The 25,558-nt window shown below is 40.6% G+C and overlaps 1 protein-coding gene across 1 annotated transcript in view; it reads left to right on the forward strand.

Moving 5' to 3' along the window:
* The window catches only part of LOC124789787 (alanine--glyoxylate aminotransferase-like), a 106,434-nt gene that overhangs the window by 42,128 nt on the left and 38,748 nt on the right, over positions 1-25,558 (forward strand). The window contains exons 4-6 of the mRNA XM_047257256.1: positions 11,033-11,198; positions 18,904-19,059; positions 21,687-21,788. Of these exons, the coding sequence (XP_047113212.1) occupies positions 11,033-11,198; positions 18,904-19,059; positions 21,687-21,788 (424 nt within the window). The remainder of the gene's footprint in view (positions 1-11,032; positions 11,199-18,903; positions 19,060-21,686; positions 21,789-25,558) is intronic.

A 25,558-nucleotide genomic window follows, 5' to 3' on the forward strand; every position in this document is an offset into this window, starting at 1 on the left:
GGAGAACCGATAGAGGTACTCAAGGTACCCTCCGCCACACACTGTCAGGTGGCTTGCGGAATATGGATGTAGATGTAGATGTAGATGTAGATGGCTTACCACCCGAAGGCAAATCGCCTGGTTAAGCAGTGGCACCGCACACTCAAGGCCGCACTAATGTGGCAAGGCGGCCTATGGTCAGAGGCCCTCCTGTGGATCCTGCTGGGTATTCACTCAGCCCATAAAGAATATTTGAATGCTCGCTCACTGAGATTCTACATGGCGAACCCCTCCATCTTCCCGCTGAGTTCATTGAGGATTCACCGTCAGCTGCAACTGAGGATCTTCCCACCCTGGTCGAGCGGGTTTGTACCCACATCACACACCTCTGCACCCGCCTTCCCTGCCCCCACACCATCCCACCTGTGATCATCCACAAGGACCTTGCTTTGTGTGACTTTGTGATGCTGTGGGATGACACTGTGCGAGCAGCCCTACAGCCACTTTATTCAGGACCTCACTGCACGCTATGTGCGGTATGAACACAGTCATCATCCACCTACATGGATGGCTGTGGGCAGTGTCTGTTAAATGACTGAAACCGGCATGGTCACTCACCAAGCTGCCCCCTAATGCTGCCAACCTGTCTTCAGTTGACGTGTCTCTGCCTGTGCAGCCACTGGAACCAAGGGACTCCTGCACTGCTGACACTGATGCCCCCGACTTCCCACCCCAGCCACCGCCAAAGCCACTGAGCTGGCACCAAGATTATGAATTCATGTAATGAATCTTCCCTCCGCTGTGCTCCACACTACCGGGTGGGGACTCTGTGGCATCTCTGGCACAGAGCGCCCTATCTTTGTGGCTTTTGCTTCTTTGGTCTGCTTTGTTCTAGTGTTTGCATTTGGCACATAACTTGTTCTACTGCCTTATTTGTTACATATCAGTGTAGTGCTGGGATGGGAACAGGGAGGGGGCTGGATGGGTGAGGACAGTGACTAACTCTCCATGAGTGCACCAACTCACTGACATTAAACTTCAAAAAGACTCACTATATGCAATTCAGAACCTGTAAGAGGTTTCCATCCAGCATATGCATAAAATATGAAGAAGAGCAGATAGAAGAGGTTGATAGTCTTAAATTCCTGGGATTACAACTTGATAATAAATTCAGTTGGGAAGAGCACACCACAGAACTGCAGAAACGCCTTAACAAATCTGTATTTGCAGTTCGAGTGTTAGCAGACATAGGTGACATAAAAATGAAAAAGCTTGCATACTTTGCCTATTTTCATTCCATAATGTCATATGGTATAATATTTTGGGGTAACTCTTCAAGTCAAACAAAAGTTTTCAGAGTCCAAAAGCGTGTAATACGTATTATTTGTGGAGTAAATTCATGGACGTCCTGTAGAAACCTCTTCAAAGAACTGGGTATACTAACTACTGCCTCTCAGTATATTTACTCATTAATGAAATTTGTCCTAAATAATAGTTCATACATACAATACCAGGAACAAAAATGATCTGCACAAGGACTTAAAAGCACTTACTTTAGTTCAAAAAGGGGTCCACTACTTGGGAACACTCATCTTCAATAATTTGCCAGTAAACATAAAAAATTTAGTTACAAATAAAGATCAGTTTAAAAGGAGCCCGAAAGACTTACTAGTGGCCAACTCCTTCTACTCCATTGACGAATTTTTTAATAGAAACAAATGATGTATATATTCATACTATTAGTATTGTTATTTCAGCTTTAAAAAAAAAAAAAAAAATTGACATGTTCCACATCCACGAGGATCTCCTCAGCACGGATCTATGGAATGAAAACTAATCTAATCTAATCTAATCTAAACTGGTTGACCTGCATGCTGACTGCTGCCATCTGTGCGGCCAAGTCCTGAACTAGGTGGGGCAGGTAGGAGCCCATGATGGTGCCTGCCAGAGATGCATGTTGCTGTGAGGTCAAGTTTGTCGACATGGTCACAACATTGTAAGCTGCTGCAGCAGGAGTATTGGGCTCCACTGCCAGCACATCTTGCACCCTATCCGCAAGTCCTTGAATGCATCCAGCTGCTTTTCTGCTTGTGTGGCAATGACCGCTTGCACTTGTGCTGGAAGACTATACATCCAGATGGCAAGCAGCAGCGAGTCCAGGAACATGTCAAACTGTGCAAGGCTCCACAAATGGCGCAGGAACTGAGATGGCCTCTTGTCACTGCAGTCCTCTTGGCACAGCAGCTGATGTACCTGTTGTTCCTGTGACGATGAAATTCATCAGATTAACTTTTCTTCAAGTCACTTACAAAAAGACTGCATTGATGGGATGGTGATGATGTCCCACCCTTCAGCTGCATAGTCTTGATCTAACTGTCTACTGTGTTTTGTTTACTGTCTACTGTCTTTCACAGTTCTTCCAAAGTTGTCACTTTGCTTCAGATCGTAGTACATGAAGGTTTTTTCACATACTCACTCTTTGTACATGAGGACATAAGTGGTAGATCAGTCACTGTTCTGTGTCATTTACATCAATGAATGTTTGTCAGCACATACTTTGCATAGTGATCATGTTGAGGTCAGCAGTGAAGTAGAAATGTGTGGGTATCACCGGTTACATGACAGTTGTGCAGTGAGCTAACTTTACTTTTGTACCCAGGCACTTTGTTCAGAATGTAGGCTAAGGTGATGGTTTGGTAATGGGAACTGATCAGTACACTTGCAAAAATGTATTTATTCTGCCAGATGAGTAAATTAACAAGTGATAAAAAATGAAATCAGATCACAATGTCCACTAACTGGCGATTGCAATAATTGTGTTTTCATAACAGTTCCACTTGAACATTGATCCCAGAGGGTGTATTCTCCTCAGTGATGAGCTCATCATCCAACCATGTGACCGCAGGAGAACAGGCGGATGCATGTCCAGAATGAAATGAACATCGTTCTCGGGGTGGCGTTTATTTCAAAGATGCAATGAAGAGAAGGCGGAAATGGATGGATAGTATCAAACAAACTTCTGTATGGGTCTGTGGGGAGCTTGCATTAAGCTCAACTCATGTAGTCCATAAATTGAAGTTAAAGACTCTCAAAACATGTGTCTGTACTGAATGGTGGTTCATTTTGCACTGCCATTGCTTTTTTTTGTTGACCTGCATCCACGCAAGCCAAATGCTGCCAGAATTTTGGTTATTGCTAGGTTTACATGTCAATGGATATGTGACACAGCTAACTTAGGTTGTCCATGAATGGCTCTGGCCCATTCATACATTTTTGTGGCTGCCACAACTCTTAAGCTACCATTGTAATCAGTCAATGATTCAGGGTATATTTCCTGGCAGATTTAAATATGACAAAATTGCAGATAGTTAAACTGCCTCTATCTTCAGGCCCACTTGACTCCTTCCATAATTTTTCAAAAGTTTTGCGATAGTAATCTACTATAGAACACAGACTCATTCATCTGGCAGAGTTTCTTAACTGGTTTCAGTTTAGATTTTTGAAGGATTCTCCACAGAGATAGCAATACAGTACTTCAGAACTGAAATCTTACTATAACTAAACAAAATAAGTTAGCATTATGGTGTATTTTGTACCTTGCAAAAGCCTCTCACTAGGTGGGTCACAAAATTCTAGTTGTAAACAATAGTAAGTAGAGAGTCACATTGACAAAATGTAAATCCAACAAGGGACCAGTACAGAGCCTGCTCTTGTTCTTAACCTAAATAAATGATTTACCAATGACTTTAAAGGGTGGTTCAAAAACTGTCATGTTTGATGGAGACACAATCCAATAATCAATGATCCAAACTCAACCTTACTAGATACATCTCAGATGATACATAACAGGTTTAAAAATATTGTAATTTAAGACTGATTTAAAGCAAGTGGTTTAAAGTTTAATCTCAAAAAGAGATCAACATTCTCATAAGTGTCATTATTTTCCTAAAGGATGGTATTTGTATACTCTAAGAGCTTTAAATTTTTATTACGTTAAAAAATACTTCCAATAGTTGTTAAATGAACAAAGTGTTTCCTAAGAAAGCCCTTTTCAAAGACTTTTCTGGTCTGTTAAGAAGCCTCTTCACCATGTTTTTTCACTTTTTTGTAGACTGAGGTACCTTCTTCTGCCAGCTTGTCTAATAGTAGACTGATAGAACAGTGGTTTTGATCTTCTTCTTGTACATTTTCAACCACTTGCTACCTGTGGATCACATCTGTCATCTGTCCTATATCTAGTGCATATTTATCTTATCAATACTGATGGTTAAGTAATTTTTATTTGATTTGGCCTTTAGACTGCTTTGTCTTGTGATAAATTTTATACTGTGAATATTTCTAATCTTACATTTGAGTGTTGCCAACGTTATGCTGCTAGATAGTTTGCTGTAGTCTTCCGATCCAACAATCACAGCACAAATATGTTTATATTATAAGCATCTCTCTGGGACCGTTCAAAGAGTTACTATGTAATATATTCAAGTACATATAGTTGTATATACACTCCTGGAAATTGAAATAAGAACACCGTGAATTCATTGTCCCAGGAAGGGGAAACTTTATTGACACATTCCTGGGGTCAGATACATCACATGATCACACTGACAGAACCACAGGCACATAGACACAGGCAACAGAGCATGCAAAATGTTGGCACTAGTACAGTGTATATCCACCTTTCGCAGCAATGCAGGCTGCTATTCTCCCATGGAGACGATCGTAGAGATGCTGGATGTAGTCCTGTGGAACGGCTTGCCATGCCATTTCCACCTGGCACCTCAGTTGGACCAGCGTTCGTGCTGGACGTGCAGACCGCGTGAGACGACGCTTCATCCAGTCCCAAACATGCTCAATGGGGGACAGATCCGGAGATCTTGCTGGCCAGGGTAGTTGACTTACACCTTCTAGAGCACGTTGGGTGGCACGGGATACATGCAGACGTGCATTGTCCTGTTGGAACAGCATGTTCCCTTGCCGGTCTAGGAATGGTAGAACGATGGGTTCGAAGACGGTTTGGATGTACCGTGCACTATTCAGTGTCCCCTCGACGATCACCAGTGGTGTACGGCCAGTGTAGGAGATCGCTCCCCACACCATGATGCCGGGTGTTGGCCCTGTGTGCCTCGGTTGTATGCAGTCCTGATTGTGGCGCTCACCTGCACGGCGCCAAACACGCATACGACCATCATTGGCACCAAGGCAGAAGCGACTCTCATCGCTGAAGACGACACGTCTCCATTCGTCCCTCCATTCATGCCTGTCGCGACACCACTGGAGGCGGGCTGCACGATGTTGGGGCGTGAGCGGAAGACGGCCTAACGGTGTGCGGGACCGTAGCCCAGCTTCATGGAGACGGTTGCGAATGGTCCTCGCAGATACCCCAGGAGCAACAGTGTCCCTAATTTGCTGGGAAGTGGCGGTGCGGTCCCCTACGGCACTGCGTAGTATCCTACGGTCTTGGCGTGCATCCGTGCGTCGCTGCGGTCCGGTCCCAGGTCGACGGGCACGTGCACCTTCCGCCGACCACTGGCGACAACATCGATGTACTGTGGAGACCTCACGCCCCACGTGTTGAGCAATTCGGCGGTACGTCCACCCGGCCTCCCGCATGCCCACTATACGCCCTCGCTCAAAGTCCGTCAACTGCACATACGGTTCACATCCACGCTGTCGCGGCATGCTACCAGTGTTAAAGACTGCGATGGAGCTCCGTATGCCACGGCAAACTGGCTGACACTGACGGCGGCGGTGCACAAATGCTGCGCAGCTAGCGCCATTCGACGGCCAACACCGCGGTTCCTGGTGTGTCCGCTGTGCCGTGCGTGTGATCATTGCTTGTACAGCCCTCTCGCAGTGTCCGGAGCAAGTATGGTGGGTCTGACACACCGGTGTCAATGTGTTCTTTTTTCCATTTCCAGGAGTGTACATGTTAATTTTATTTATGATTTCAGTTTCTGATGTTTTATTATCCTCCTTTTCTCTTCTTTGTAAGCATTGTATCTGATGACGGACTGGTAATAAGTTGCAGCCCACTATAACACCCTTTGTGTGAGCTGACTTTATTAGTTAATTAGTTTCATGGTCCATGGGTCATTTGCATGAAAATTGTAATGATATGGAATGAGTCATATTGCATTCAAACAACAAATTAATTTGTAGTTATGGCTACATGCTGCATATTTATAAGTTTTTTTAATATATAATAAAAAATTACATTATGGTCACTGTGTTTCCAAGGCAGTACACCGTGCCTACCTGACTGCTTTAGAAAAATTAGCACATGAACCTTCTCTTCTTGCAGCATATATTGTTTTACACCACCAGTGCCCAGAAGTAAATATATGTGATGATCACAAGCTCCATGTCATTGAACATTACAAAGAAAACTGTTTGAATCATTACACTGTACACATCCCACGTGTATGTGCCTCATTAAGTAACCCTCATTGATTGATGTGTTAGAATGACAATCAATTTGGCTTTAGGAAAGGTGAAGGGGCCAGAGAGACAATTCTGACATTGTGGTTGATTGTGGAAGCAAGACTAAAGAAAAATCAAGATTGTTCTTAGGTTTTGCTGACCTGGAAAAACATGTCAAATGATGCATGATGTTAGAAATTCTGAAGAAAGTAGGGTTAAGCTATAGGGAGAGATGGCTGATATACACATGTACAAGAGCCAAGAGGAATAATAAGAGTAGAAGACCCAGAATGAAGTGCTCAGATTAAAATGTGTGTAAAACAGGGATGTAGTCTTTAGCCCCTATCCTCCAATCTATACACTGAAGAAGCAATGATGGAAATAAATGAAGGTTCAGGAGTGGAATTAAAATTTGAGGCGAAATGATATCAATGATATGATTCGCTGATGACATTGCTAACCTGTAAAAGGGAAGAAGAATTACATGACCTGCTGAATGGAATGAAGAATCTAATGAGCACACAATATGGATTGGGAGTAAATTGAAGAAAGATGAAAGTAATGAGAAGTAACAGAAATGAGAAAAGCAAGAAACTTAACATCAGGATTGATAGTCACAAAGTAGATGAAGTTAGGAATTCTACAGCCTATTCAGCAAAATAACCAATGACAGATGGAGCAAGAGGGACATGAAAATCAGACTAGCACTGGCAGAAAGGGCGTTGCTGGCTGAGATAAATTTGTTAGTATCAAACATAGGCATTAATTTGAGGAAGAAATTTCTGAAAATGTGCATTTGTTGCACAGTATTATATGATAGTGAAACACAGACTGTAGGAAAACCGGGACAGAAGAGAATTGAAGCATTTGAGATGTGGTGCTACATGTGAATGTTGAAAATTAGGTGGACTGGTAAGGCAAGGAATGAGGAGGTTCTGTGCAGAATCAGAGAGGAAAGGAATATGTGGGAAATGCTGACAAGAAGAAGGGACAGAATGATATGACATCTTTTAAGACATCAGGGAATAACTTCCATGGTACTAGAGGGAGCTGTAGAGAGTAAAACCTGTAGAGGAAGATAGAGACTGGGTTACATTCAGCAAATAGCTGAGGAAGTAGGTTGCAAGTGCTACGCTGAGATGATGTGGTTGAAAAATCATACCAGTCAGAAGACCGATGGGGATGGGGGGGGGGGGGGGGGGGGGGGGAACAACAACCTCTTCATCCAACTCCCTCACAACTCTGTTCACAAGATCTCATTCCAAACAATTTACTTAATGTAATAATTGCAGGTATTTTCTGTAGGATATTGCATCATTTGAACAAACATATTTATTAGCTTATTGCATACAAAATACAAGTATTAAAATGATAACACAACTTTTGAAATAGGAAAGTCACTGCTCTGGGAAATAGCCATTAGGGCAGTACCTTTACAAAAGGTGGCTGCTGCCTGGGAAGGAGAGGCACCAATTGAATGAGATAGAAATGTTGCACTGATGAGGTCACTCTGACAGTGGCAAGGGATGTTGCATGTGGCACACACTAGAGGGATTGAGCAGGGTGGGGGCAATAGAACAGAGTAGGAGGATGATTTTGGAGAACAGAGTATAAGAGTAGAATGAGTGAAGTGGTGGCACCAGTACAGAAGTGGAGGTGGGTGTGGGACAGTGGAGACTGAGGCTGAGAGGCTTTCAGGAGGGAGAGGTATGTTGCAATGACAGTTTTTGCCTGTTTAATTCAGACACTGTCACTGTGGAAGGGGGAGGATCCAGATGGCATAGGTTGTGAAGCAGCCCTGAAGTTGAGCATGTTTTGCTCAGTATTGTGTTCCACTAATGGGTGGACAAATCTGCTTATAACAACACTCTGACATTGGCCATTCACTAGGGCAGACAATTTGTTGGTGATCATGCCCACAGAAAAGGTTGTTCAAAAGTTACATCAGATTTGGAAATGAGTATCTTATGTGCAATCCTTCCTCTCACAAAGTGGCATTTCACTGCTGACCCAATGTACAAAATTCCCATGTCCGTCTGTACACCCAACTCCCCCATTCTCTCAATCCCCAACCATGTGTGCCATACACCCGTGGAAGCTCAGATGCAGTACCTGTCCTATGCATCCACCAGCTCATCCTATTCCAGCCCATCAAAAAGAGCTACATGTGAAAGCAATAATATTGTGTACCTGAACCGCTGTACTTGATCTATAATTTATTGCAATTTTGGGACACAGAGTTGTGAATTGTGCTTAATACTAATGTTCATTAAACTGGTGTTTAACTTTTCCTGGATGTAGACAAATGCTAATGGTTTCTGAAATAAGTTAATTTACAAAAATGCTTAATAAAAACAGCAGCAGCATGTTGTAACAGGAGAAGCAGCAGCTTACTTGAAAATATGTGATTTTCGTCTTTTGCACATATACACATCAGTCTACAACTAATCCCTATAATTATCAACTTGATTAGCACTAATCATAACCCTTTGTTAGTATGCCTTAAAGAAGTAATTTCCTCTGGCTGCTTCCATGTGCTGATGTACAATGTGGATATTTTAAGAAGAGTAAAGGAGAAGACTCACCAAGTACCAAAAGTATTGAGTCATCGACAAGCACCCAAAAAGGACAAAGAATATTTGCTAGCTTTCAGAAGAAATCCTTTGTCAAGTTAGAGTACAAATAAACACACACACACACACACACACACACACACACACACACACACCTGTGCCCTACGTTGTCATATTCTCGATACACCATGCTGGAACTACATTTTGGCAGATGTGTGGGGTATGTTGGGCAGAGGAAGAGAGAGGCAGAAGGCAGGAAAAGGGGTTGGGAGTGTGTAGCTATCAGCTCAGAGGAGGGAGCAGGTTTGCTGAGTAGGAATGAAGGACAGGGGGATGGTAGGTGCACAGGCTGGCATGTGATGCATGAGTCCCACAGCCAGTGGGGTGTGGTACACTATGAAAGTGAGATGGAGATGTCGACTGAGAGGAAGTGGCAGGGCAGAGGAAGGAGAACCTGTTGTGTGGAGAATGTAGGGTGAATGAGTTAATGGAGACTGAAGCCAGAATGGTTACAGGAGTCAAGGATGTATTGCAAGGATAACCCCTGTTTGTTTAGTCAGAAAAGTTACTTGGAGGGAAGAATACAGATGGCCTGGGTTGTGAAGCAACCATTGAAATTGAGGATGTTGTGCCATGGGTTGGTCAACTCTGTTATTGGCCACTGTTTGGTGGTGGTCATTCATTCTGCTAGAAAGCTGATTATTTGTCATACTGACATAAAAAGCTGAGCAGTGATTGAAGCAGGGTTGGTTTATGACACGACTGTTTTCACAGGTGGCCCTGCTTCTGATAGTATAGGATAAATCTGTGACAGGAAAGGACTAGGAAGTACTGGGTGGATGAACTGGGCAGGTCTTCCATGTAGGTCTTCCACAGGGATATGATCCCTGTGACAAGGGATTGGGAGATGGAATGGCATGGGACTGGACCAAGATTTACAGCGGGCGGACAATAGAATACTACTTTAGATTGGGTGGGAAGGATTTTAGGTAGGGTGTCCCTCATTTCTGAGCATGATAATAGATAATCAAAGCCCTGGTGAAGGGTATGGTTCACTTTTCCAGTCCAGTGTGACATCGGATGATAAGGCAGCACACCTTTGTAACTGATTCTTGTAGGTAGTGGGAGGATTAAGTTTGTGAGGATATGGCACAGAAAATCTGTTTGTGACCTAGGTTTGTCTATGAAGGCCTTTGCGAGACCTTCAGCATTCTGGGCCATGAAGTTCTTGTCACGGCAGATAAACTGATCATGGGTGGCCAGGCTGTATGGGAGCTACTTTTTTGGTGTGGAAGGAATGACAGCTTTTGAAATGCAGGTACTGTTGGTGGTTAGTGGTTAAAGAGGTGTACATCAAAATTCAAGAAGATGGCACATTTGGTTGAGGAGGGCCAGGCAAAGAAGGTGGGGGAGAAGAAGACGAGGTTATGGCAGAATGAGGATAGGGCATCTGGGCCTTGGGTCTGCATTGTGAAGATACCATCATTGAACCTGAACCAGACAAAGATTTGAGATTTTGAGAGATTAGGAAGGTTTTTCTACTGGCCCATAAAAAGGCTGGCATACGAGGGTAGCCTGTGGGTGTCCATGTTGTTTATATACCTTTCTCTTAAAGGAGAAGTAGGTGCATGCCAGGAGCTTGATTCATTCCTCATCCTTTAAGGCTCTTCTTTATGGTGAGATTTACAGAACACAATGTGTAAATTATTAAAATGAATTAATTAATGAATGCTAGCACATAGTGGCTGTATTATTACTCTGATTGACCCACTTTACATTGCCTGGCAAGTTTTAATTTGTATTCAGTATCTTAAAAATTTTCTTGGTTTCCTGTAAAATGTTTCTGTTGGTCACAGTTGTGATTCATCATTTATGAATGAGTGAACATGACTAGTTTCAGCAAGGTTACTCATTTCTGATTCAACATAGTTCGTAGACTTAAAGTTTCAAATTCATTTAGAATTTTCAGTGTTTTTAAATATAATTTTAACTGTAAAATTATTATAATTATTTTAAGTTTTTCCATTTTAAAAAGAATTGTTACTGGCTATATTTTGCAGGGGCAACTGTACATATAATAGAAACAACTCATGGGAAGACATTCACTTTGAATGAGATTGAGGAAGCATTACAAAAGTATAAACCACAGATATTTTTCATAGTACAGGCAGAGAGCTCAATTGGAGTTCTACAGGATGTGCAGCATATTGGACCATTGTGTCATAAGTATGTGCTTGATACATCCATTTCTTTCAGTTATATGAAATACACAAGAAGCTAAAAACAAGAGTAATGGTGAATACTACAATAAATATTTATTACTCCTGTTCCACTGCAGTTGTATCATTTCCATTGCTAACTGTGGCATATATGTTTTGAAGACTGCTGTTAATTTATTTTAATATGCAATTGCTATTCAGAGTGTGGTGTCACCGCCAGACACCACACTTGCTAGGTGGTAGCCCTTAAATCGGCCGCGGTCCGTTAGTATACGTTGGACCCGCGTGTCGCCACTATCAGTGATTGCAGACCGAGCGCCGCCACACGGCAGGTCTAGAGAGACTTCCTAGCACTTGCCCCAGTTGTACAACAGACTTTGCTAGCAATGGTTCACTGACAAAATACGCTCTCATTTGTCAAGACGATAGTTAGCACAGCCTTCAGCTACGTCATTTGCTACGACCTAGCAAGGCGCCATGTTCAGTTACTATTGATATTGTAAATAATGTACAGACATGAGCTGCGTTCAACATTATGGATTAAAGTTAAGTATTCCACCATCTGCGTCCGTTTTTCTAAGTTCTAATTTCCTTGTCCTGTTCCAGACCTCACGCCAGCCTGCGTGAGCTTAAACGCATGCCTTTCGGCTTCCTCTGACATTAGTGGGTTGGCTCTCCTGCCAATCCACAACACAGAGAATGTGTAACAATCATGTTGACATACACACTTTTACACATTACTTGGTCTGTGGTAACAGTACAGGAAAACCGGACAGAAGGATGGAGTGTATTCTCTAAATGGTAGTTGATAATTAAAATAAATTTACAACAGTCTTTGAAAAAGTTACAGAAATGTATGATAAGGTACACAACTTGATATTATCCTATAACTTCAAGATGCCACAAATAATATGTTTCATCATAGGGACATAACAGTGGCATTTCTCTGTGCCCTGTTTTCATTTGGTGGAACACATATGGAAAAACAAGGATACAACCATTTTGTTTGAATTTGGCAAACATTGTATGTTTTCTGGTCTTCTGAGGTGTAGACTACAATTTCAATGTTTTTTCTGACATTGCATACATTTTCAGTTTATACACCGCTTCACTTAATTCTCATCTTGCATCCTGCACAATCTCATAAAAAAAAGCTTCATTAGAGGACATCTGATTTTGGGAGTCACTCATTTACACCCTCTCAGAGCTACTTTGCATCAGCAAGATTGTGTCCTCAGTTCTGTACTAAGTCATGACTTTACTAACAATCCTGCGCTCCTCAGTAAGATGGAATGGGTTGACAAGGACGAGGTAACAACAGTGCCACCATTCTCAGCCTCATCACACTTGTGGAATTGTAGTGGTTAAGAAGGAGGCCAGTATAGCACTGGCATAAAAGTGGCTCCTTGATTTCAAATGTATGCAAACCTCAGACATGGCTCACACTTGCTCCATTTCTGATCTCTAATGTCTGCTCTTTTCTTCCATCACCCCTTTAACTAAGGCTACAGTTTTCAGCAAGCACTTGTGATGTTATATATGTCCTATCCTTCTTTCTCTTTGATACATAATGTTCTTTATTAGGCACTGTTTTTTGTTGACCTGTTGCAGAACGTATTCATTTCTTACACACTCAACCCACCTGACCATCAAGGGTCTCTGGTAAAACCACATTTTGAAGGTACTAATTGTGTCATTTCTGTCCACTTTATGCACACACAATCATGCTACAAAAACAGCTTTTCATTGATCTTTTCCTGATGTCTTGGATTATGTTTCATTTTACAGAAAGCCTTTATTCTTATGCCTCTGTGCTGCTACAATTTTCTTGGATCTTATTTCTTTATCTATTCAATTTCCAAGACAGCACTATTCAAACTCCACTTTTACAGCCTGTAGCCTAAGTTCAATATTTGGCCATCCACCACACCCATCTGCAGCACACTCTGTTACCTTAATTTTTTTGAAATTTATACACATATTACACCCATAAGGTAGCACATATTTCATTTAATAAAATAATTCACTCAGTTCCTGTCCATTAGCAACTGCTACTGTGTTATCAGCAGACCATATCATGCTGATTTCCTGTCTGTGACAAACAGCTCCTGCTATGAGATAATCCTTTACATCCCTCACAGGCTCTTCAAATGCCAATCAAATACTAATGGTGACACTGGGAAAACATATCCCACAACTTTCCTGGTTTTGACATCATTTGTCATTCTGTCGGTGCTGACTACTCCAGTTTCCTATGCTTAAAGAAAACATATTACTATTCTATCCTTGTAGTTGATTCCTCATTTACAAACAATGAAAAACATTTTGAGAAGGCATTTGTTAATGTGGATGAAACAGATTCCATTCACATTAACAAAAACCTTCTCAAAATCCATGAATGCATTGTACGCCCTATCCTTCCCTTTTTTTAATATACATTTTTCCTTCTGTTTTCAGCCACAAAGGTAAATTTCTCCCATCGGTCTCCCATCGTTGCTGAAACAAAAATGTTCCTCTCCTATTGTATTTACAATTCTCCCTATTGTTCTTCAATAAATTAGTTGTATGATTATTTTTGACACATAATAGTAGACTGATTGTGCATTAATTTTCTCATGCATTAATCCTTGCTTGCCTTGAAAGTATAAAAGCTACATTCTTTTCAAAATTTCATGAAACTTTCCTAGTTTCTTTTATTTCACTCTTTGATCTGATGGCATTAGAGTTTTGTGCCTTATTTTCAACTACCTCATTTCTATAGAGGTTCCCCAAGTATTGTTCCCATCTGCTTCTTATTTATGCTGCCCAGTCACTTTCATCTCTTATCACTGAGCCCATCGTCCAGTACTTCCAAAGTTATTTTTTGTTAGCCTGTGTGCAGGATTTAAATTACTGTGTACAGTTTTGTGTCCATTCTTCTCTAAATGTCCTACATTCGTGGTTACTTTTACATAGAATAGAATAGAATAGAAACTTTATTGTCACATAACATGTTATATACAAACAGATGATTGAGACATAGGTGACTTGTCAGTATAAAGCTATTTCTAATTGTAAGTATACAGAATAATTACAGGTATTTTGTAATTTTAAGTACCACAAAATGATTTAAAATAATCATGTTGAAAATAAAGTAAAATTAAGAATGAGTATGTACTTAAAGTACTTTTTTAGCATGGCAGAATAAAATGTAACATCAGGCACAGTTACTTGTGACAGTCAGTCATAACTTCTTCTACACTGTAATAATATTTACTTGCTAGGTATTTTTTAAATGATGTCCAAATTCTTCTGGTTCATAATTTTTAAATTTTTCACAGACTTTAATTCCCAGCCTCATGTTGTTGTTGTTGTGGTCTTCAGTCCTGAGACTGGTTTGATGCAGCTCTCCATGCTACTCTATCCTGTGCAAGCTTCTTCATCTCCCAATACGTACTGCAGCCTACATCCTTCTGAATCTGTTTAGTGTATTCATCTCTTGGCCTCCCTCTACGATTTTTACCCTCCACGCTGCCCTCCAATACTAAGTTGGTGATCCCTTGATGGCTCAGAACATGTCCTGCCAACCGATCCCTTCTTCTTGTCAAGTTGTGCAACAAACTCCTCTTCTCTCCAATCCCATTCAATACTTCCTCATTAGTTACGTGATCTACCCATCTAATCTTCAGCATTCTTCTGTAGCACCACATTTCAAAGGCTTCTATTCTCTTTTTGTCCAAACTATTTATTGTCCATGTTTCACTTCCATACGTGGCTACACTCCATACAAATACTTTCAGAAACGACTTCCTGACATTTAAATCTATACTCGATGTTAACAAATTTCTCTTCTTCAGAAACGATTTCCTTGCCATTGCCAGTCTACATTTTAAATCCTCTCTACTTCGACCATCATCAGTTACTTTGCCCCCCAAATAGCAAAACTCATTTACTACTTTATGTGTCTCATTTCCTAATCTAATTCCCTCAGCATCGCCCGACTTAATTTGACTACATTCCATTATCCTCGTTTTGCTTTTGTTGATGTTCATCTTATATCCTCCCTTCAAGACACTGTACATTCTGTTCAACTGCTCTTCCAAGTCCTTTGCTGTCTCTGACAGAATTACAATGTCATCGGCGAACCTCAAAGTTTTTATTTCTTCTCCATGTATTTTAATACCTACTCCAAATTTTTCTTTTGTTTCCTTTACTGTTTGCTCAATATACAGATTGAATAAAATCGGGGAGAGGCTACAACCCTGTCTCACTCCTTTCCCAACCACTGCTTCCCTTTCATGTCCCTCGACTCTTATAACTGCCATCTGGTTTCTGTACAAATTCTAAATAGCCTTTCGCTCCCTGTATTTTACCTCTGCCACATTCAGAATTTGAAAGAGATTATTCCAGTCAACATTGTCAAAAGCTTTCTCCAAGTCTACAAATGCTAGAAACGTAGGTTTGCCTTTTCTTAATCTAGCTTCTAAGATAAGTCATAATTTGCCTCACGTGTTCCCATATTTCTACGGAATCCAAACTGATCTTCTCCGAGGTCGGCTTCTACCAGTTTTTCCTTTCGTCTGTACAGAATTCGCATTAATATTTTGCAGCCGTGACTTATTAAACTGGCAGTTCGGTAATTTTCACATCTGTCAACGCCTGCTTTCTTTGGGATCGGAATTATTATATTCTTCTTGAAGTCTGTGGGTATTTCGCCTGTCTCATACATTTTGCTCACCAGATGGTAGAGTTTTGTCAGGACTGGCTCTCCCAAGGCTGTCAGTAGTTGTAATGGAATGTTGTCTACTCCCGGGGCCTTGTTTCGACTTAGGTCTTTCAGTGCTCTATCAAATTCTTCACACAGTATCATATCTCCCATTTCATCTTCATCTACATCCTCTTCCATTTCCATAATATTGTCCTTAAGAACATCGCCCTTGTATAGTCCCTCTATATACTCCTTCCACCTTTCTGCTTTCCCTTCTTTGCTTAGAACTGGGTTTCCATCTGAGCCCTTGATATTCGTACAAGTGGTTCTCTTTTCTCCAAAGGTCTCTTTAATTTTCCTGTAGGCAGTATGTATGTTACCCCTAGTGAGGTAAGCCTCTACATCCATACATTTGCCCTCTAGCCATGCCTGCTTAGCCATTTTGCCCTTCCTGTCAATCTCATTTTTGAGACGTTTCTATTCCTTTTTGCCTGCTTCATTTACTGCATTTTTATGTTTTCTCCTTTCATCAATTAAATTCAGTATTTCTTCTGTCACCAAAGGATTTCTACTAGCCCTCGTCTTTTTACCTACTTTATCCTCTGCTGCCTTCACCACTTCATCCCTCAAAGCTACCCATTCTTCTTCTACTGTATTTCTTTCCCCCATTCTTGTCAATTCTTCCTTTATGCTCTTCCTGAAACTCTCTACAACCCCTGGTTCTTTCAGTTTATCCAGGTCCCATCTCCTAAAATTCCCACCTTTTTGCAGTTTCTTCAGTTTTAATCTACAGTTCATAACCAATAGATTGTGGTCAGAGTCCACATCTGCCCCTGGAAAAGTCTCACAATTTAAAACCTGGTTGTTCCTAAATCTCGTGTCTTCCCATTATATAATCTATCTGAAACCTGTTAGTATCTTCAGGCTTCTTCCATGTATACAACTTTCTTTCATGATTCTTGAACCAAGTGTTAGCTATGATTAAGTTATGCTCTGTGCAAAATTCTACCAGAGGGCATTTTCTTTCATTTCTTAGCCCCAATCCATATTCACCTACTATGTTTCCTTCTCTCCCTTTTACTACTCTCAAATTCCAATCACCCATGACTATTAAATTTTTGTCTCCCTCCACTACCTGAATAATTTCTTTTACATCATCATACATTTCATCAATTTCTTCATAATCTGCAGAGCTAGTTGGCATATAAACTTGTACTCCTGTTGTAGGCATGGGCTTTGTGTCTATCTTGCCCACAATAATGCATTCACTATGTTGTTTGTAGTAGCTTACCCGCACTCCTATTTTTTTTATTCATTATTAAAGCTACTCCTGCATTACCCCTATTTGATTTTGTATTTATAACCCTGTATTCACGTGACCAAAAGTCTTTTTCCTCCTGCCACCGAACTTCACTAATTCCCACTTTATCTAACTTTAGCCTATCCATTTCCCTTTTTAAATTTTCTAATCTACCTGCCCGATCAAGGAATCTGACATTCCATGCTCCGATCCGTAGAACGCCAGTTTTCTTCCTCCTGATAACAACGTCCTCCTGAGTAGTCCCTGCCCGGAGATCCGAATGGGGGACTATTTTACCTCCGGAATACTTTACCCAAGAGGACACCATCATCATTTATCCATACAGTAAAGCTACATGCCCTCGGGAAAAATTACGGCCGTAGTTTCCCCTTGCTTTCAGCCATTCGCAGTACCAGCACAGCAAGGCTGTTTTGGTTAATGTTACAAGGCCAGATCAGTCAATCATCCAGACTGTTGCCCCTGCAACTGTTGAAAAGGCTGCTGCCCCTCTTCAGGAACCATACGTTTGTCTGGCCTCTCAACAGATATCCCTCTGTTGTGGTTGCACCTGCGGTACGGCTATCTGTGTCACTGAGGCACGCAAGCCTCCCCACCAACTGCAAGCCTCATACCCATATAGTATGTTTTTAGCAATTTTAGCCTACGAGTTGGTAACTTATACTGATAGTTGTTTCTTGTTTCATAATCATGCTTAAACAGGTTATCCTCAAAAAGTTGTGCTTTGTTTAGAAAACATAATTGTCTCATAGCTATAGAGGCCAGGAACAGTCATAAGATCAAGGTTCTTGAACAGAGGTCTGCATGATTGTCTTTTTTCTGCACCTGCTATGGCTCTAATGATTTTTTTCTGTAGCCTAAAGAATCTTTGTAACTTTGTTTTCTCTAGCTCAAAACAAGCTATACAGGATATATTAGAAATACCATGTGAGGACAATCATGGTATAATTTTTTGGGGATCAAAGTGAATGATTTGTGTCTTTCTTAGATTTACTTTCAGGCCATTATTTCTCACCCAGGTCTCTATTTCAGCCAGAGACTGCTGAAGATGACTAATTAAATTTTATATGGATGAGCCTTATTTCTGCTGTTCACTTTCAACAGTTTTACGTGTTTGATGTTGCTTTATGATTTCAGTGTATCATCTATTATCCATCCCTGTCACTTTTCTGCTATTTTCAGTCCTATTATTTTTCTGCTGCCTGTACTACATCCCTTTTAAAGCCATTACATTGCTTTTCCATACAAGTGGCTATATTAAGTAACAATATTTTTTTGTCATATACTCTTTCAAGGCAGTCTGAGTTTTTAGTTTCTTCACTTTTTAGGTTACCATGTTTCAGTTGATTTCACTGTAATTTCTTGGTTTTCAGTTGGCATTTCATATGACCATTAACAATAAATTATAGGTATATGGAACTTGAAACTTCCTGGCGGATTAAAACTGTGTGCTGGACTGAGACTTGAACTCGGGACCTTTGCCTTTCGCGGGCAAGTGCTCTACCAACTGAGCTACCCAAGCACGACTCACGCCCCGTCCACACAGCTTTACATCTGCCAGTACCTCATCTCCTACTTCTTTGTCCAACTAATATATATGTTTCTGCAATCTGTTATCCACATAATTACTTATCAACTACTTTCTCAGATTCCATTTTTCACTGTGTTTATGAAGCAATGCACATTACACATTGATCTAATTTTCAGATACAACTGCCTTCTGATTGTGGATGCAGTAGTAGGATTAGGTGGAGTTCCAATATTTGTTGACAAATGGGACATTGATGTTGCTTTTGCTGGGTCGCAGAAAGCACTTGGAGCACCAACTGGTACTGCACCAATTACTTTTGGTCCTCGTGCAGTGTAAGTGACTACTGTATTTTCTTTATATTTCATTTTCCTTTTTATTTCAGTAGACATGTACAATGAATGCAGAAAACCTCATCTGGAAGCTTAAAATCAACATTGTTGGAGATTGACAAACTGTTCTTCTTGTATGAGAATGCAAGGGAAACTGGCTGTTGTCACAAAACAGCTAAAAGTTGTGTTGGCCACTCCCAGCCTCATAACATGGATGGCAACTGCAATGAGGGGAGGGGGCACCTACATTTAAAGATGTGGCACCTCTGGTATCTTGTACTTATAGCTTAAAATATGAAAGTCACTAGAAATGAGACTGGTGACAGTTGTACACACACTTTGTTTTGTAGTATCTGCTGCTGTTTAGGGGCAACATACCAAAAATCCTTGAGCACCATGGGTCTTCTGCAGCTTGCAGATCTTCCTTTTGGCTGTGTTGTAGTGCTCTCCACAGCAGCTATTGGTGAGGCTGGATCACCAGCTGCCAGCAAAGGGTCTCCTACTACTGCTGGTGACTGATCTCCGACTTCCAGTGCAAGGTTCTCAGCTGTCGGTGAAGAGTCTCTCACTGCCAGCGAACTGAGCCCCCACAAGTGGTGAAGTATTCTCTGTTGATGGTGAGATGTCCTCCAAAGCAGATACAAGATCCTCCACTGCCAATGTAAAGTGCATTGATGCAAATGGCTTTGATGATGAAAGCAAAGGAAAAAATTACTCCTTGATCAAGCCCAAATGCCCACATGATGCTGACCAGCCGCCATGCCATCCTCTGCCTTATGGTGGTGTTTTGATGTTGCAGGGAGAGGCCTGAGATCAGTATACCACTCTTTCAGTTATTGTCAGGGTTTCAGATCTTGGAGTCACTAGTTTTCATTCATGTAGCACCTCACATGGTCTCATGAGGTTGAGTACACATAATTTCACTCTGCCCACTAAGAAAACATCTCATGCAGTACCGTAACTGAACGTAAGTCCCCCCACATGGCAGCCAGACATGATGACTACTAAGCTTTGGAGGTGGAGTAATGGCGAGAGCAATTTCAGTATTGATAAGAGGTGTTCTTGGAGTCCATTCACCAACTGAACTATGAACTTTTTGGCTGTAGACATTGTTTAATCATGAACATTAAACTCAATAAAGTCTAAATACAATTTTCAAAAGACAGAGAAAATGATATATTTAAACAGAGGAAAACCTCCATTTCCACAGTTCATTCTATTTATTCCGAAATTACATCTTATTTCTTCAATTTTATGTTCCCCTTATGGACTCTGCAGTGTTTGTTAAATGTACATGGATAGTGACATAATCTGTTTGTTCATTTCAGGCAGCTTCTTCATTTCAGGTATTAAGGACCTGCAGTGCCCTTTGTCTCTTAGGTCTCCCATCTAAATAATGGAAACAAAGAACTACTATGCAAATTCTGCATGTACACATAACAATGGATCCTGAATAGGGTTGCATCATCTATGATTGCCTTGGGGTCAGCCTCGCAAACCTACGCAAATAATCTATATCAGTAATTCATCAATGATAGTTACCTTTGTCATTGGTACCACGATTCTATCAGTGCCCCCAACCTACAGACTGCATGTTTCCATTATACAGCTGATGCTTCCAGTGTTTTACCCTTGTGATGGTCAACTACAGCTACCTCATCCCCTGCACTGTTCTGCCCCAATGCTCTGCCAGTTATTATTTGTTGATGACTTCCCCTCTTCGCCGGCCACAGTGGTCTAGCGGTTCTAGGCGCTCAGTCCGGAACCGCGGGACTGCTACGGTCGTAGGTTCGAATACTGCCTCGGGCATGGATGTGTGTGATGTCCTTAGGTTAGTTAGGTTTAAGTAGTTCTAAGTTCTAGGGGACTGATGACCTCAGAAGTTAAGTCCCATAGTGCTCAGAGCCATTCGAACCATTTGAACCTTCCCCTCTTCATGGGGATGGATTCTGTGACTACAGACACTGGGGGCATCTTCATGTGACACTACCAACCATCTGAAGATGCTGCTTTAATGCAGTGAAAGCAGTCATTAACAAACCATCACTTAACAGCTATTTGCAATTTATTCAAGTTCAGTTTACCATGAATTTCAATGGCTGTGACTTTCCATATTATAAAATTGTATGTTTTCATTATAAATATGAGCTGAAATCAATTGAGGAGTGGATGTCTATACCACATTCAGAACTGTAAAAATTGGATGTTTGAACCCTTGAAAAAAAGAAAATAGGCTGGTATCTATAGGGCAACTCTGTGCATTACAATACTGAGAACTCACAAGTATTTCAGAGTACATTATTTGTCACATGTCATCATTGTAACATTATGATACATGATTAATCAGTGTACCTCTGAGTCAATAACATGAGTAAAAATGAGAAGAGTGCTTGTCTGTACAGAAAATGAAACTTTTTTCCACTTTTAAAAGAAAGTTCTCTTTGCAGTTTACATTAATTACAGCAAAAACTCCAAAAAAGTTTCAATGTGTAAAGTTCCAGCACTCTACTAATACATTTCTTGTGAGACATGAAAAACATAAATGTGTAATTTGACAATAATTCAAACACACCCAACTGCGGGTGCATACCATATGAAAAGTGCTAAAAGACTGTATGTTTCTTTTTCAGAAAGAAGATGATGAATCGTAAGACCAAAGTCCAGTGCTTCTATATGGATGCATTGGAGCATGCTAGGAACTGGAAGAGCTTGGGGCCTGATGTTCCCAGGGGGTATATACTTAATTTGAAATATTTTACTTTTATTTTATTCCAACTTGTTAAGGTTTTACTCAAGAATGTTTTGAACAATGAAATGCAATTACTTCATGATTGTGTCACAGACATACATTATGTTTATTCAGCTTAAAAAATTCCCTTTTTTCGCTACTTTCTGACACATATTCATTGTTGACAAGTGTCTTGGAATGACATTTCAATGTAATATATTTCTACACAAATGATTAGTAAATTCAATGAAAGCACCATTTTTCACACAGAGTTCTCAGCAGAAACGACAATTTTTCCTCCTCCTTCACTCTCCCTCCACCCCCACCCTCCCCCTCCCCTCACCCCCATCTCTCTCTTACAATTACTGAGTATGGTACCTCTTTCGGCAACATGGAAACACTTTCCAAAGTTTTTAATGTTGTGATTTGAGAGAGTTACTTGCTCGTAAGAGCTACAGCCCATGAGCTTACAGATATCAGATTTAAAGAACGCCACTAAGTATAAAAAAAAAAAAATTCCCCTTGTTAAAGAATGAACTGCTGACTGCCTAAAAGTTCAGTTCCTCAAAAGTATATACTGTACAGTGAGGTCTGCTTGATATTACTTGCAGTTTGTTTTCAAAACTTGTGCCTATGAGAGCATCCATGTCAACGAAAATACAACAGAAATTTTATAGTGAATATATGGCTATGATGCTATAATTAAATGAGTACAAACACACCCCTTCCCCACTTATAGCCTGTCCTTTCTTGCAGTCACAAAAAGGTGGGTATTAACAAGTTGAGTGTACAGAAAGCTTCATGAAAGTGGTGAATATTTAAGGTAACCACCCACATGTGTACTCAACATTTGCAGTGAAAACATGTACACTGTGCTGTAGATCAATGGAGAAGTCATAGCTTAGCTTGAAAAGTGACAGCAGATATGTAATGATTCATTAATAAGCCAGAACTGAAAGGAACATCAATGGCAACAAATGATATATTTGTGTGTGAGGTGCACATGTAAATCGCCATGTCATTCACTGTGTTGTGTGGAGGTGACATTCTTAATGAGTTTATTTATTTATTGATCATTTCTTGATCATCCATTTTATCATGCACAATGATATAGGACTTGTCATATGTTAACACAAAAAAACCTAAATAATAGTGTCTGTTTACAACTCATGCAGGTAATTATGAGGGGCGTTTGAGAAGTCTGTTCAAAGTTCGAGAGACTGCACCACTGGCGTGTATCAAGGTCATGTTTAGTTGGTAGCCTCTTTGGGAAGAATGCACACCAAAAATTTCAGCAATATTGGTCTATTTCTTTGTGTTTGCATTTGTGTGTATCAAGGAAGTTGAATGACTGTCAAAAAATGGACAAAAAAGAATTTCATGTAGTGATTAAACATTACTTTACGAAAAGCAAAACGCCTCAAGAGACTAAAGAGAAGTTTGATAAACATTACAGTGACTCTCCACCTTTGATTTCAAAATTTTCGGAGTGTCCATATGGGCACAAGTGATGCTGAATGTTCTAGATGCCCTGTGGAGATTACGACTCCAGAAATCATTGATAAATCCATGGTATGGCGATGGATGACAGAAGAGTTAAGGTGTGTGAGATTGCTAGTGCTGTGGGCATCTCGAATGAATAGGTACATAATATTTTGCATAAACATTTGGACATGAGAAAGCTATCCACAAGATGGGTTCTGCAATTGCTCATGCTTGACCAAAAACGGAATCTTGTGAAGTGTTACAAGGATGGTTTGCAGCTGTTCAGGAAGAATCCACAGGACTTGAAGCATCACCATTTGCACCAGAAAAGGCAAAGACCATTTCTTCATCAGGAAAGGTTATGGTGACTGTCTTTTGGGATTCGCAACTGTCTGGAAAAGGGTAAAACTATTACAGGTGCATATTATTAATTGTTATTGGACCATTTGAAAATTGAGCTGCAAGAAAACTACCAGTGATTGGACCCCAAAAAAGTCGTTTTCCGTCATGACAATGCAACAGCACACACCTCAGCAGTTGTGGTCGCAAAATTAACTGAAATAGGATTCCAACTCATTTTGCATCCCCCCCATTCTCCAGACTTGGCTCCCTCGGACTACTATTTGTTCCCCAATTTGAAGAAATGACTGGCAGGACAAAGATTTTATTCAAAAGAGGATGTGATTGCAACAACTAATAGCTATTTTGCAGACTTGGACAATTCCTATTATTCAGAAGGGATCAACAAATTAGAACAGCTTTGGATGAAATGTATAAGTCTAAAAGGAGACTATGTTGAAAAACAAAAGAGGTTCACCCCAAACACGTACGTAGTTTTTATTTTTGCATGGACTTTCCAAATGCCCCTCGTAAGTACATAAACAAAAGCAAATCATACAGATAAATATAAAATCATACAGATAATGAAATACATAAACCAAATACATAAAACAAACCGTGGTGACACATGGCTATGTGTAACTTAATTTATGGATGTCATAAAATTCATAAAATTTATGTACTCATCAACACTGTAAAAGCTTTCATTTATAAATATTTTCTTAAGCTCATGTTTAAAAATGTGCAGCACTGGTATCTTTTTGTCTCTTAAGGGAAGGACACTAAAAAGAATTTTAGGATGATATATTACACTTTTTTGATACAAGGCTTTCATATGTACTTCTCTATGGAAGTCAGTTCTGTGTCTAGTTTCATAGTCATGGTTTATTTATTTAGCGTATGGCTGATACAGACATATCATAAAATTAAATTACATGTACGTATGTACATATTTACACAAAAGAAACTTAAGTTTGGCTTTACAACTGAATACCCAGTCCTTCAATCCAGTGCACTGCATCGGGAATTGCTAGCAGGAAGTCCTCTTCAGCACCTTGATAGGATTGAATCCTGCATTCACTGACAATGTGGTGAACAGTCTGACATGGAGCTCTGCAGTCACAGGCTTGAATAGGCAGCTTCTTCCACTTAAAGACAGTATCCCTGTATTGGCCATGTCCAGTACAGATTCTGTTGAGAGTAGTCAAGGTCTTGCGTGGTAGGTTGAATCCACTTGGAAGTTTAGCACCTGAGAAGATGTTATGCAGGCTCACATCTGTCACTGCTTCCCACCGACCTTCAAGGGGTTTGAAATCCTATGCAACCGTGTCAGCAGCATCGCACAGAGTTGGATGGCGTGATTTCAGTCTCCTACGATTTAAAAGTGGCAGGTTGCTATGCACAGGTAGATTAGAATTCCTGGAGATCTTGTGGAATTCCCTCATAAGGGCAGTGCATCTGCATAGATCAAGAGGCATTATACCGGTTAACAGTGGAAGCCAATAAACTGGAGTAGATCTGACTGCGCCAGATATTATGCACATTGTCGTATTCATCTGGGTGTCAGCAAGCCTTGTGTGATGACTGTTCATCCAAACAGGTGCACAGTACTCAGCACTTGAGTACACAAAGCCCAGAGCTGAAGTTCGTAGGGTGGTTGCTGAAGATCGGCAGGTAGTTCCGCATAGCTTATGGAGGATGTTGTTTCAAGTCCTCAACTTTTGAACCAAGTTAAGAAGGTGTTATTTGAAGCAAGGTCCAGGATGACACCAAGATAATTTGGGTTCCAATTATGATGAAGAACTCTGCCTCTGAAACTTACTTCCAGTTTAACATTCACCAACCGATTATTTACATGGAAGCAACACACTTCTGTTTTACTCACACTGGGTTGGAGTCTCCAGATTTTGAAGTAATTATCTAATACAGACAGGTCATTGGTTAGAATCT

The sequence above is a fragment of the Schistocerca piceifrons genome, chromosome 3 (genome assembly GCF_021461385.2).
Source record: "Schistocerca piceifrons isolate TAMUIC-IGC-003096 chromosome 3, iqSchPice1.1, whole genome shotgun sequence".
Lineage (NCBI taxonomy): Eukaryota > Metazoa > Arthropoda > Insecta > Orthoptera > Acrididae > Schistocerca > Schistocerca piceifrons.